Below are 13,232 nucleotides of genomic sequence, written 5' to 3' on the forward strand. Positions count from 1 at the left end.
TAACCAGGATTTACGGGTTCAGGAACCAAAGGGTGGAAATGGGTTGGAAGTGGCCCCACTCACTGTCCTAGTGACCCACTTGTAAAATTTTGGGGGTGTGGAGGTTTACATCCCAAAGGGAGGAATACTCTCAGCTAGAGTCTGAGCAGTGATTCCATTGAGCTGCAAGTTAAGAATGTCCCCTGGTTATTCTGTACTCCTCACGCCCCCTGGGCATTCTGTACTTCTCAGGCCTCTGGATTAGGAGGTAAAGAAGGGAGTTACTGTATTGGGTGGTGTGATTGATTCTGATTACCTAGGGGAAATTGGATGGTCCTTACTTATGGAGGTAAAGCAGACTGTGTGTGGCACCTGGGAGATTCTTTGAGATGTCTCTTACTCCCACCGTGCCCTGTGATTAAAGCCAATGGTAAACTATGGCAACCTAATTCCAACATGACTATTGATGACCCAGACCCACCAGGCAAAGAACCATGACCAGCTGAGATGCCTGCTGAGGGCAAAGGGAATATGGAATGGGTAGTGGAAGAAGGTAGTTCTAAATACCAGCTGTGCTCACGTGACCAGTTGCAGAAACCAGGCTGTAACTGTTATGAATATACATATGTATTTTTGCTTTTCTCATCTGTGAAATATAAGAGGCAGTTGGGGCCATTGCGGTTTTGGTTATATGCACTTTAGTTGTATCATGTTAAGTTCATGACTTCACAGTTGTCCTTCTTTAGAGATTATGCATATGGTTGAAGGAGATCTGTACAGGGGCTAAGTTGACAAGGGGTGGACCGTGATAGTTAAGGTTTTGTTTCATCGTGACTGGGCTGGAGTCTCAGTGGCTTGGCAGCTGAGATGTGGTTACCACAATAATGAGAGCTAATATCATGTAACTAACTCTAAGATGAATTCTGCTATGAGCGGCCAGTTGAAAGGCTATTTCCCTGGGGTGTGGCCTGCTTCCAATAAGGTAGGCACTCAGGCAATAGATAACAGTACTCTTGGCTCACAGTGTCAACCACGTTAACACCTCCCCAGGGACAGCCCTTCTAGTGCAGACTGTGTGCCTGGACCCTCCCTTCAGATCTTTGGCACTTCACTGGGTCTCTCCTAGCAGCGCTGATCTGTAAGAAGCAAGAGGAGACAGCTAAGAGCTCATGGCCCAAAGTTGCTGGAGTCCCTGTACCCATTTTCCTGTGGGAAAAACCAATGACCACAACCAGAAAGAAAGCAGGAATTGGAGCCCGGGTTTGAATCAGTCCAGTTGGTGATTGATGCAAGGTGTCTACCCTCAGCCCCTCTTCTGAGCGTGCACCCAACAGCTGCCTGGCCTGGATACCTTATCCACACCCTTCTCCACCCTCTCTGGGTCTTCTTTCTGCTGACCTGCTGTGAGGAGGTGGGGTCCAGAGGGGGGCCCTTGTCTAGTGTAGAACCCAGGGCTCCTGAACTTGGCTGCCTCAATCCCTGAGCACTGGAGCCTCAGGTGTGCCTCCCCTCTCCTGCCCCGAGGACTTCTCCCCTGTACCTTTGTCTTTGGGGAACTGCCCTGTCTCCAGGAAGAGCCAGAGGTTGCTGCATTTCTGGGTCTCCACCCGTGTCACCCCATAGCTGGCCACTGAACCTGTGACTGAGAAGCAGTGGGAACAAGTAAGACAAGTGGGGGCATGGGCAGGTGCAGGCAGTGGGAGCAAGCAAGGCCAGGTGTGGGCAGGTGTGAGCACGTAGGGCCAGGTGTGGGCAGGTGTGAGCACGTAGGGCCAGGTGTGGGCAGATGTGAGCACGTAGGGCCAGGTGTGGGCAGGTGTGAGCACATAGGGCCAGGTTTGGGCAGGTGGGGGTCAGGTGTGGGCAGGTGGGAGCACGTAGGGCCAGGTGTGGGTCAGGTGTAGGCAGGTGTGAGCACGTAGGGCCAGGTGTGGGCAGGTGGGGGTCAAGTGTGGGCAGGTGGGCCGGGAAGGTTGAGGGCCTCAGTAGAGGCTACTTTTGCAGTAAGAGGTGGGTCGTCTCAAGTACTATGACTGGACAGGGATGCCCAATCATAGCCCTCCACCCCGAGGGAAACCCAACCTCTCCTGAAGAGCCAGTCACCTCCGGCTGCCGGTACCCACCCACGGCCACCAGCACGGTCCACTTCAAGTGGTACGGATACTTCCGGTGGACGAGCATCTGCAGGCCGAGGGCTGTGCCGGTGCCTGTGAAGAGCAGGATGGGTTAGCCAGCCTGCTCACGGCCTGCCAAGGGCTGGGGTGCGGCCCGAATTGGGAGAGGGACATCAGCCGGATCTCTGAACAATCAGGCTCCACTGGCGGGCAGGTGACTTGGTGCCACCTCCTGGGATGTCAGGGGGGAACCCAGGTGCCCATGCCCCTGACACTTGGACCTGGCCTACCTGCGACAAAGGTGAGAAGACCCTTCAGGAAGGCGCTCGACTGGCATACTGCATACTCCCCGAGGCCCTGTGCGGTGTAAGGGTTAGGACTCAGGTTCCCAATGCCCCACCTCGTCCTGTCCCTCCATCGGGCACACTCAAGCCAGGAGGCAGGGGGCCGATCCTAGAGACACCTTCAGGGCTTGACACCCACCCAGGACACCCAACCTCCCCCTCCCCGCCTTTCTCCCAACACACGCAGCTTCCAGCCCAGCTCAGACCAGTCTCTGAGGTCAGGCCTACGGACCGGGCTGGCTCTCATACCGGGTGCTTGGCGGCCACGGCGTCGTCCACCCTGGAAAGGCCCAGGGTCACCATGGCTGGCCTGGAGCTGAGATCCCGGCTAGGCAAAGAGGACAGGGGCGGAGCCTAGTTGGGTCCGGTGTAGGGGTGGGGTAGCTGAAGAGCCGCGCCTGCGCAGAGCCGAAAGGAAAGGGTGGGGTGGAGCCGTACCCAGCCGCGCCTGCTCAGGTCCGGGTGGAGAGGGCGGAGCCGGGACCAGTGAGCTGAGCCGACGCCCGGCGCGTGGTGTGGAACTCGGGAAGAGGGGGTGGAGCCTGAGTGCGCGGAGGTGGGCCAATCTCAGTTACCGCCCCCTTTTCACCCTCTTCTGTGGCGAGGCGATCTTAGCATTATTATTATGGGAGGAGGCTCGTATAGAGGAGCAATGTGCTTCTTTTTTCAAGGACCACAGCACGGGATTGGATCTCTTGAAAAGGACCCTGAAAGCCGCGAGACATGGAATTACTGCGTGGCACCGTCTCTGATAGTGTTGTTGTTGTTGTTGTCAGGTGCCATCGAGTCGGAACCGACTCATAGCGACCCCATGCACAGCAAAACAAAACAATGTCCGATACTGGGCCAACCTCACTACCGCTGCCACACTTGAGTCCATCAATGATGCCACCTGGCTGATCCATCTCGTTGGGGGTCTTCCTCTTTTTCTCTGACCCTCCATCTTACCCAGCATGATATCCTTCTCCAACGATTGTTTCCTCCGGACAATATGTCCAAAGTAGGAAAGACGAAGTTTAGTAGTGTAGTGGTTACGAATCGGGCTGCGAACTGCAAGGTCAGCAGTTCGAAACTACCAGCTGTTCCGCAGGAGAAAGATGAGGCTTTCTGCTCCTGTAAAGATCTACAGCCTTGGAAACCCTGTACAGGGTCGCTATGAGTCGGAACCGTTCCACCGCACATAACCACCACCACCAAAGTCAGGGAAGGATCCGCGCAGCAGTCAGCCACTGGACCCAGGGACAGGGCCTGGGGTACAGGCTAGGGCAGCGTCTGGACAGGGGCGAGACCCTGCTAGCCATAGAGCCGCTCTGAGAGGCTGTAGGGGGGAGATCCCAAGCCCTGGAGACCCTAGTCGTACGCTTCCTTGCAGGGTGTACACGAAGCTCCGGAGCGGTCTTGCACTGACCACAGACAGGTGGACCTGTAGCAGGACACCCTGGAAGGCTGTGGCTGCCTCCCGTCCCCCCTTCCTACTTGCTGCCTCAGGACGTTGCTCAGAAGGTTCAGGTGGTCTTAGTGGCCCTCCGATCTTCCCCTTCATGCATCCCCTGGGGGAGGTCACTGTGTGCCTGGCAGCACAGAGCGCATGGCCTGGGGGTGTGGGCTCTACCTCCGTGACTAATATTTGTCTCCTTGCTTGGAGCTGCTCTTCCCGTCCAGGCTGCCTGTCCGCAGGTGACCTGCTCAATGAGGCTGCCTGGAGTTTTGGGCACGTTGTGTTCCCTTGAACAGGGATGTGCAGTTCTTGGGATTCTTCTTGTTACTGTCCTGGTCATGGGTCATGCTGCTGTGGCTAAGGAGTGTTGGGGAGACAGGTGCCCCCAGGGCTGGATGGAGTCCCTTATCCATCCTAACAAGGTCTACAGCTTCCGCCACCACCTTCCTGCCGTTCCCCAAGCAACGCCCCCTCCAGGACTAGTCCTGCAGTCATGTGATGTGCGCCATATTTGATGCGCGCGGCCTCACCTTTGAAACCGTGCAGCCATGATCACCAGAGCTCCTGGGTGGACAGCGCTCTGTGATGGCTCTGAGGTCCAGTCTCGCCTGAAGCTGTGAGCAGACACAGCAGATTGTGGTGTGTGCCTCTGTAAGCATACATATGTATAAGGCTGTGTGTGCCTATGTGACTGTGCACACGGGTGCGTGCATGCGTGTGTTCGGGTGGATCTCTGTCGATCCCTGTGTATAAGCAAGGCAGGGGAAGGGCCAAGTTTCTCATCAGGCAGCCGGGGTGTAGGGGAGGGTCCAGACTTGGCACAGGGAGTGGGGTGCACAGGAATGGGGAACCTGCCCTGTGGGTTCCCACAGCTCTCCTTGTCCTTCCCTGCACCATCCCTGAGCCAGAGGACAGGCACGTGTCTAGGTGTATAAACCTGTGCATGCCTATGTGAGCGTGTGGCCCCTGTGTGTTAGTGCTGTTGTTCTGTGGCTGTGCGCCCCCCGCCCCCCACCCCAGGTTCGCTTTCTCCTTGGCTGTGCTGGACAGAGGCCTGGATCTCCACACACGGAGGAGACCCTCAAAAAATCGTCCCCAGTCCACTCAGAGCACATGGCTTCAAGTCGAAGCCACCTGGACTAGACACAGTCGGTGACGCTCACCCTCTGTTTGGCTCTCCCCATCCTGAGTGACCCTCCCATGGGGCCAGAGGGAGGCCACATTCTTTCGCCTACAGCAGCTTCTCCCCAGACGGAGCCCTCCAATCCGCAGCCCCTCTCATCTGGGCAGGTGCCCACCTTCTGGTGCTTAGGGCTGGCGGGAGGGAGGACCCCCATTCCTGTGTCTGGACTCTGCTCTGCACCCCGGCTCCCTGATGAAGGCCCTGCTTGGAAGGGGTGGGTGGGCTGCCCCTGGCCTGATGCCTCCCTGCACAGCTTTCTCCCCCCAAACATGCCCCCACCCCACCACTTCCTCCACTGTTGGCCACTGTGCCTCAGTGCTCGCCTCCAACAGATGGGCACCTTCCCCCAGCGGGTATGTTAGTGGCAGGCCCAGGCTTCTATGTTTCCAGCCATCAGCAGGTAACGTGTGTGGGTAGCCTGCATGGTGGGCTGTTGAAGGAGCTGGTGCCATGGGCTCACGTCTGGCCATGTCCCCATCCAGCAGACGGGTCCAGTAAACAGCCCAGACCCCTAGACAGGGAGTCCATGAGAACCTGGAAGGAGCCCAGCCAGGTTGGACAGCAAGTTCAGAGGGGCCAAGTTGGGAAAGACTGGTTTCTGTGTTAGAGATTTCCACGGGGGGCAGGGCTCTGCTCCAGGGTGGGGGCTCCTCATGGCAGTGCTGGCTCAGGCCCCGTCCATCCACCGGTGTCCGCTCCAGGGGATTTCTCATAGGGCTTCGATGAGGCTCACAGCCTGGAGAAGGTCAGTGGATGCTGTGGTACCAGCCATCTGGCTCAGGGTCTCCTGGTGAGGTCCTGTGGTCCAGTCTCACCCAGCTCTGCAGGCTGCTCAGACCCCACACAAGTGTGGTCTAGGAGGGCTGAGTGAGCCCCACCTCTATCCACCACGTCTTCTAGTGCCATCCACACACCTCATCAAGGAATACCCATCCCCACATGTCATCTGAAGACCTTCCCTGGTGGCAGTCCTCCCAGAGCGTCCCGTCAGCACCCCTGAGGGTGGGTACCCATGGCCAGATCCGGGAGGAACGGAACCATGGCGTCTGTTTCCTGGCAGACCCGGCTCCTCTTCCTGGACACTGGCCATGGAAAGGATTTCTGGGCAGGTCCCTCTGTCTCTGGGGGCCTTTCTGATTTGATTTGCTGGAGAGCAGCAGAGGAGACAGTACGGATCTGCTCTGTGCGCCACCTTGTGGCCACAGGTGGGAATGCGTGGGGGCGCCTCCCCGTGAAGGTACCGTATCCAGGGTGAGGCTGGAGAAGGTGGGGAATGAGGTCAGCTAAAGGGGTGACCCTGCCTCCTGAGCCCCTCCATTCAGGTGAAGTCAGGTGAGGCCTTTCTAAGGACTGCTTCTAAGCTGCTGCTGGCCCCGCGAAGCTCCCGGCACCAGTGCCGGGGCGTGGTCTCTCCCCCAGCTTTCTCTTTAATGGGGACAGTCAAGGCAAGTCCCTACTGCCCCTGCCCCAGGTAGTCCTGTTCATTCCCACTGGGTCCGTCCCCTGGCTGGGTGTCCTCCTGGAGCCGGTGGTCCCACTTAGAAACTGCTGGATGGGGACCAATCTGCTATGCCAACATTCACCGAAAGCACAAAGAATGCTTTAAAATTATGTCTGGGCTAAGGTAAAGGTTAAGGAGCTCTGGTAGCGTAGTGGTTACGAATCGGGCTGCGAACCTTAAGGTCAGTGGTTCGAAACTACCAGCTGCTCCGCGGGAGAAAGATGAGGCTTTCTACTCCCATAAAGATTTACACCCTCGGAAACCCGTACAGGGTCGCTATGGGTCGGACCCGACTCAACGGCACTTAACAACAACAACAACAAGGTAAAGGTTATAGTAAGTGAAAGCTAGAATTGGGTTCCGGTTCAGGTTGGATGGTTTGCGTAGGGTTAGGGTTCATACTAACGTTAGTGTTGGGGTTAGAAACAGTTCAGGGTTTAGGGGTTATAGTTAGGGTTAGGGTTGGAATTAGATTTAAAACTAGATTAGGGTTAATGGTGTCATGGATTGAACTCTGCCCTCCAAAATATGTGCCAACTGGGCTGGAGCAGTGATTTGTTAGTTGTGGAATGATTCCCCCTTGATGTGAGCTCACGTGATAAACTGATAAGAACATTAAAGGTGATGCGTGTTGTTAAGTGCTGTTGAATCGGTTCTGACTCGTAGCGACCCTGTATAGGATTTCCTAGGAGTGGATCGTGAATTTAAACCACTGACCTTGTGGTTCAAACCAACTTGGAGTGCTTACCCTTTGGTGCCACCCATTAAGGGTGGGATTTGATGTTGTTAAGTGCCATCCGGTTGGTTCTGACTCATAGCGATCCTGTATAGGGTTTCTCAGGAGTGGTTTGAACCAGCGACCCTGTGGTTCAAACTGACCTGGAGGCCAAGCGCTTATCCTAGGGCACCGCACCAGGACTCCGAGGGTGATCATTGTTGTTAAGTGCCGTTGAGTAGGTTCCGACCCACAGTGGCCCTTAGAGGGTTTCCAAGGAGCATGTGGTGAGCTTGAATCACCGACCTTGCCGTCTGACGCATTGCATTAGCTCACAGCGCCACATCCCGCCACCACCCTAATCTGATATACTGGAGATTCCCATGGGTGTGGCCTCCAATACCTTTCATTTCATAAGAGATCAAAGGAGAGATGGGGGCTGAGGATGAGGGAGCCGGGACCAGAAGGACGAAGAGAACACTTGTGTTGGCGAACGCTGTCCACTGTGGCATTTCTGTGTAGCTGTGCTAGACAACTGAGACTGGAGTTAGGGTTAATTTTAGGGTTAGGGCTCTGTTTAGGGGTAGGGTTAGGTTGGATGTTACCATAGGGTTAGGTTTTAGTGTTAGGGTTGACACAGAGTTAGGATTGTGGTTAAAAATGGAATCACTGAGCAAGATGGCCCCTTATCTTTCGTTTTGTGGGAGGATAAGAAGCTAACTTTCTGTTACTCCCACTGTAAAACCAGAAGCCCAAACTCACAGCCAGGGAGTGGGTCCCGGCTCGTAGTGGCGCTGTGGGGCGGAGGCTGGCTATGGCTGCGCATCTTTACAGAAGAGACGGCCCTGTCTTTGGTGGGCTGCTGTGTTCAGACTGCCCACCTTTTGGTTAGCAGCTGAATGCTTAACCACTGCACCACCAGGACGTTATCATAGAGTTGTTGTTGAGTACCATGGAGTCGGTTCCGTATGTAAACTCTGTATAGGGTTTCCAAGGAGCAGCTGGTGGGTTTGAACAGCCGACCTTGGGGTTAGCAGTCCAATGCTCTTCCTATAAGTGCCGTACCAGGAGTGTCGTAGAGGTAGGAGTTTCTTTTCCTTTGTGATCAAGGTAAGTGATGAACAGTGGTTAACAAACAGTGCTGTCAGGTGGTCTATGGGGGGCAGCTGGTGGGACGTCTTCCTGTCTTTTGCATCTTTTTATCAGATTGTCTGAGATACATCACATTCTGGTTTAATGTTTACTCAAGAAGAAGTCTGCTTTCCCTTCTATTTCTGTGGATGGTTTCCTGGGTCCGGAGTAGATGTTGTTTTTAACTTCCTCTCTCTGCAGCAGGGGATGGGGGCAAGGCAGGAGCTCAGAACTTAGGGAAAGGAGGTGGGCCAACCTTCAGGAACTAGGAGTTTGGGCTCATCCCCCCTCTGAAATTAGCACTGAGAGAGAATTGGGAAGAAAAGCAAACCATCCTGGCTTTGGGCTGGCATTGGCATTTTGTCTGCTGGACTTGACCTTCTGGACTCCTGAGGTGGCGCTGTAGGATCAGCACTGGACTTTGAACCACAAAGGCGGCAGTTCAAAACCACCAGCTGACCGTAGTGGCACTTAACAACAACAACAACAACACTTTACTGTCTAAGAAAATTCTCGGACACCTGTTTTTTTGTTAGTGAAAGTGAATTCTCCACATTTCTGTGGCAATGTATCAATCTGCATCTGTGTCACTTTCCCCATTTTCTTAGAAAGGCTCCATTTATGGCAAATTAAAAACAGAAAGTTTTGTCTTCTGCCAGCATTGTTTCGTTTGATTTTTAACATGGAGATATTTGATCCTTCTGGAACTTATTTAGATGAAGGAATGAGGTAGCAATGTAGTTCTGTGCATTATTCCACCTGGTTCCTAACAGTGATGGCTTTATTCAGTGAAGGTCATTGTTTTTAGGTGCTGTCGGCTCCCACTCAGAGTGACCCTGGGCACGACAGAAGGAAACACTGCCCAGTCCTGTGCCGTTTTGTTATTTGAGCCAGTTCTTCGTAGCCACTGTGTCAATAGATCTCATTGGGGGTCTTCCTCCTTATCACTGACCCACCACTTTACCAAACCTAATGTCCTTCTCCAGGGACTGGTCCCTTCTGATAACATGTCCACAGTATATGAGAAGTCTCAACATCGTGGCTTCTGAGGGACATTCTGGCTGTACTTTTTCCAACAAAGATTTGTTTGTTCCTCTGTAAATTCATGATATAGTCTGTATTCTTTGCCAACACCCTAATTCAAACACACCAATTCTTCTCTGATCTTTCTTATTCATTGTCCAGTTTGCACATGCATATGAGGCTATTGAAAACATGTGACTTGGGTCAGGGGCACCTTAGTCCTCAAACTGACTTCTTTGTTCTTTAACACTTTAAAGAGGTTTTGTGCAGCACACTGGCTAGTGCAGTGCGCCTTGTAATTCTTCCACTGCTGTTTCCGTCCAAGTACAATGGACCCTTTGCCAACATCGGTCTTTTCTCATGGGTCCCACCTCCCCACATGATCTCTGTCTGTTCCCACTTTCTCTAGATTCTTCCACATTCTAGCTCTTGCTTTCTACCCAGTTTCAGAGGTTGAGGTCTTGTGATTTGTCTGTTTCCACTTTTCCTTTGTAGAACATTTTAGCCTTTATTGTCTTGTGAAATTAGGACCATTTTCTCCCTAATTAAAAATTAGAACCCCATAGCATTTAAAGGACTGATTTTTTTTTTTTTTTTTTTTAGCAGTACCGCTAAACTATCAAGTTTTTGAGCAGTGTTTCCACAGTGTGGGAATGGTTGGAGTTCAGCCAGGGATGGAAGGGAGGATGATGTTGGGGTGGGGGTGGGGAGGGTTGATCCCAGGCTTAACACCAAATGTCACAAGGAAGATACTGGCAGGAATGTCCCTTTTCTGTTTTGTGAGGTGCCCTAGGACCACTGCAGGATTCAAGATACAGCCTTGGACTTGACCCCTGGCTTCATCTGCCTCGGAGCCTTGGGTGGTCTTGGTGTCTTTCAGACCACCCTGCTCCAAATGCAAGGCATGGCTTTGCTGGTAAAGATTTACCTTTTGTTTCTATCTGCCTCATGCTCCTTAGCAGTGAGGATGGGCAGACCTCATCTCACAAAGATGTGTGGTCAGAAAGGACCAATCACTGGAGAGGGACATCATGCCCAGTAAAGTGGAGGGTCAGCAGAGAAAAGGAGGCCTCTCAAGGAGATGGACAGACCCAGTGACTGCCACAGGGGTTCAGGCCTCGCGAGGACTGGAAAGGTGATGGACTGTCGGAACTGACTCGATAACACCCAACAACAACAACAACAACAACATCTGTCTACTATCTATCATCTCTCTTCTTTCTTGATCTCTAGACAGTTCAAGCAGAAAAAAAATGGCGGTCAAAGGGCATCCAATGCACGTCACTCTTTGGTGCATAAGTTCAGTCAAATGCACTCAGTCGTGTAACCGCAATCGAGAAAGACCAATCCCACCTCTGGGAACCCTGGAGCCATGTGTCAGCCCTGCTGTGCTTATCCCACAAGGTCGTACAGCCTGGGCCTTCTGAGCCCGGCTCTGCCACGGTGCTGCTGTCCCCACCTGCGTCCCGCCCCACAGTACAGCTGAGCAGATTCCACCTCATGGGATGGAGCCTCATCTGTCCACCACTGGAGAGTCCCTGGATTGTTCTGTCTTCCGTGATTGTGAATAAAGTCACGACGAACACTCATGCACAGGTTTGGAGTTAACCACCACCATTCCCTGCTGCCATTGGCTGGACTCCGGAGCAACACTATTAGACCAAAGCTTAGGAGCTTGCATGACAGTGATCCTGCCAAACTGCTTTCCAAAGGTTGTGGCTGTTTTTACCCCCGCAAGTCCCCCCAATTGCTTCCCATCCTCGCCAACACTTGGTGGCGTCACTGTTTATCACTCGGATGGTGCCATCCACTGCATTAACTCAAAATGTCATACCCTCTCCCCCATGGGCCTCCTCCACCAGACAGAACTCTTAGTAACCCTTGTTGTTGTTGTTGTTGTGAAGTGCCATTGAGTTGGTTCCGACCCATAGCGACCCTGTGTAGTGTTTTCGAGGAGCAGCTGGTGAGTCTGAACCCCCGACCTTGCAGTTCAAACGGCTTTGCAGTCTGGCGCATGAACCCACAGCGCCACCCCAGGACTGTTAGTAACCCTCAGGGTCCCAGAGTGTTAAGTAATACACATAGCTGTAAATTGCATAAATGTCAAATTTCTTAGATAGTATCAGTACTAACAAAATAGTTTTGTAGACTCTTTCTACACTGAATTACAGTAGTCACTATTATTAGTGATGGAGCAAAGGTTTTTTTGAGTTTTCCTCTTGCTCTTTAATTTCTACTTCATTCTCACATAAGTTATTGATATTGGTTAGTATTTGTATACTATTTATCATAGTGTTATAGCTAAAACACCAGAAAATATTTGACATTAGTGACTATGAAAACAGCATCAGCTTACAGAGTGCACAGATGAAACCAGTGATTGGAGGTGTCCCTGTAGTTGGGTTAGTGACAGTTCTGAAGGGAACGCATTAGAAATTCAGAAAGTAGGCGAGCGAAGTACTTCCGGCAAGATGGCGACTATGCAGACCCCCGACAGCAAAGATCCGAGAGACCAAATGAAGCAGACACAGATGAAAATCCTGGACCTCTGAACTTCCAAGGGAAGGTTAGAGAAGTGGACTGAGTGCTTGCTGGGAGAAGCTGAGGAGGGCCAGCGAGAGAGAGAGGGTGTGTATGTGTGTGTGTGTGAATGGCTGACCAGACGTAGCATGACCATCTTGAACTTTTGTGACCAGTTTTGGCAACAGAAGGTGGCTTGGGAAGAGCCAATACCAATACTCTTATACCACCTGATCAATGACAGACAGCAGCCAACACTAGCCAAAGCCACCCTAAACTGAATGTATATGAATGGCAAACAGAAAACAAAAAAATGGGGCACAGGCTTCCATCTTTTAATTACACCCACAGGAGACGGTTAGTGAAAGCTTAAGAATACATCAACATGCAAACACCAATGAACACAAATCTGACAATACTACAATATTCTGGAGACAACAGACAATTTTAGCTCACAAGAAGAAATGAGAGAATGACTCAGACTAATGTAGAGCCAGAGAACATGTCTGAGGAAGGAAAGTAATGGAACAAACTGAAAACAATTATGTTTAGGGACCTTCAAAGGATTGACAGAAAGATGGAGAAAAGCCAGGAGAACACAGAAAAAACGTGAGGCGAATTCAGGAAAACACTACAAGAAGAAACAGACAAAATAAATGCGAAGTTTGAGACAATACAAACCCTGCCATTAGAAATCCCGAAGATTAATACTAAGATTTCACAAGTGGACAAGCATTGAAAAGGCAAAGGAATAGATTAGAAACCGTGGAAGACTGAACTAGAGAGCTTGAAGATCAATCTCTTAATACTAGTATGCTAAAAGAACAATCAGAAACAAATATGAAACAATCCAAGGTCCGTTTTAGAGTTATGTGGGACACTGTGAAGAGGAATAACTTGCAAGTGACCCGAATTCCAGAACAGGAAGAGACAATAAAAAACACAGAGAAAATTGTTGAAGGGTTGTTGGAAGAAAGTTTCCCTAACATCATGAAAGAGGTGAAGATAAGCATACAGGAAGCTGAACAAACCCCAAACAGGATAGATCCCAAAATAAAATCACCAAGGAATATCATTAACTTTCCCAAACCAAAGACAAGGAAAGAATCCTGAGAGTAGCTTGGAAAAAAATGACGTTACCTACGAAGGAGAACCACGCAGGCAGAAAGGCAATGGGATGACATATACAAACTCTGAAAGAAAAATATTGCCAACCAAGAATCAGATACCCAGCAAAGCTGCGCCTCAAATATTAGGACATTTCTAGATAAACAGAAATGAAAG

General features: G+C 51.6%; 1 protein-coding gene across 1 annotated transcript; it reads right to left on the bottom strand.

Moving 5' to 3' along the window:
• Positions 1-1,451: 1,451 nt before the first annotated feature.
• TMEM141 (transmembrane protein 141) lies at positions 1,452-2,740 on the bottom strand. Its single transcript, XM_006863799.1, has 4 exons — positions 2,687-2,740; positions 2,384-2,450; positions 2,103-2,186; positions 1,452-1,621 (listed from the first exon to the last, which is right to left on the bottom strand). The coding sequence occupies exons 1-4, from the start codon at positions 2,738-2,740 to the stop codon at positions 1,452-1,454; spliced, it is 375 nt and encodes a 124-aa protein (XP_006863861.1).
• Positions 2,741-13,232: the final 10,492 nt, after the last annotated feature.

The sequence above is a fragment of the Chrysochloris asiatica genome, unplaced genomic scaffold (genome assembly GCF_000296735.1).
Source record: "Chrysochloris asiatica unplaced genomic scaffold, ChrAsi1.0 scaffold00056, whole genome shotgun sequence".
Classification (NCBI taxonomy): Eukaryota; Metazoa; Chordata; class Mammalia; order Afrosoricida; family Chrysochloridae; genus Chrysochloris; species Chrysochloris asiatica.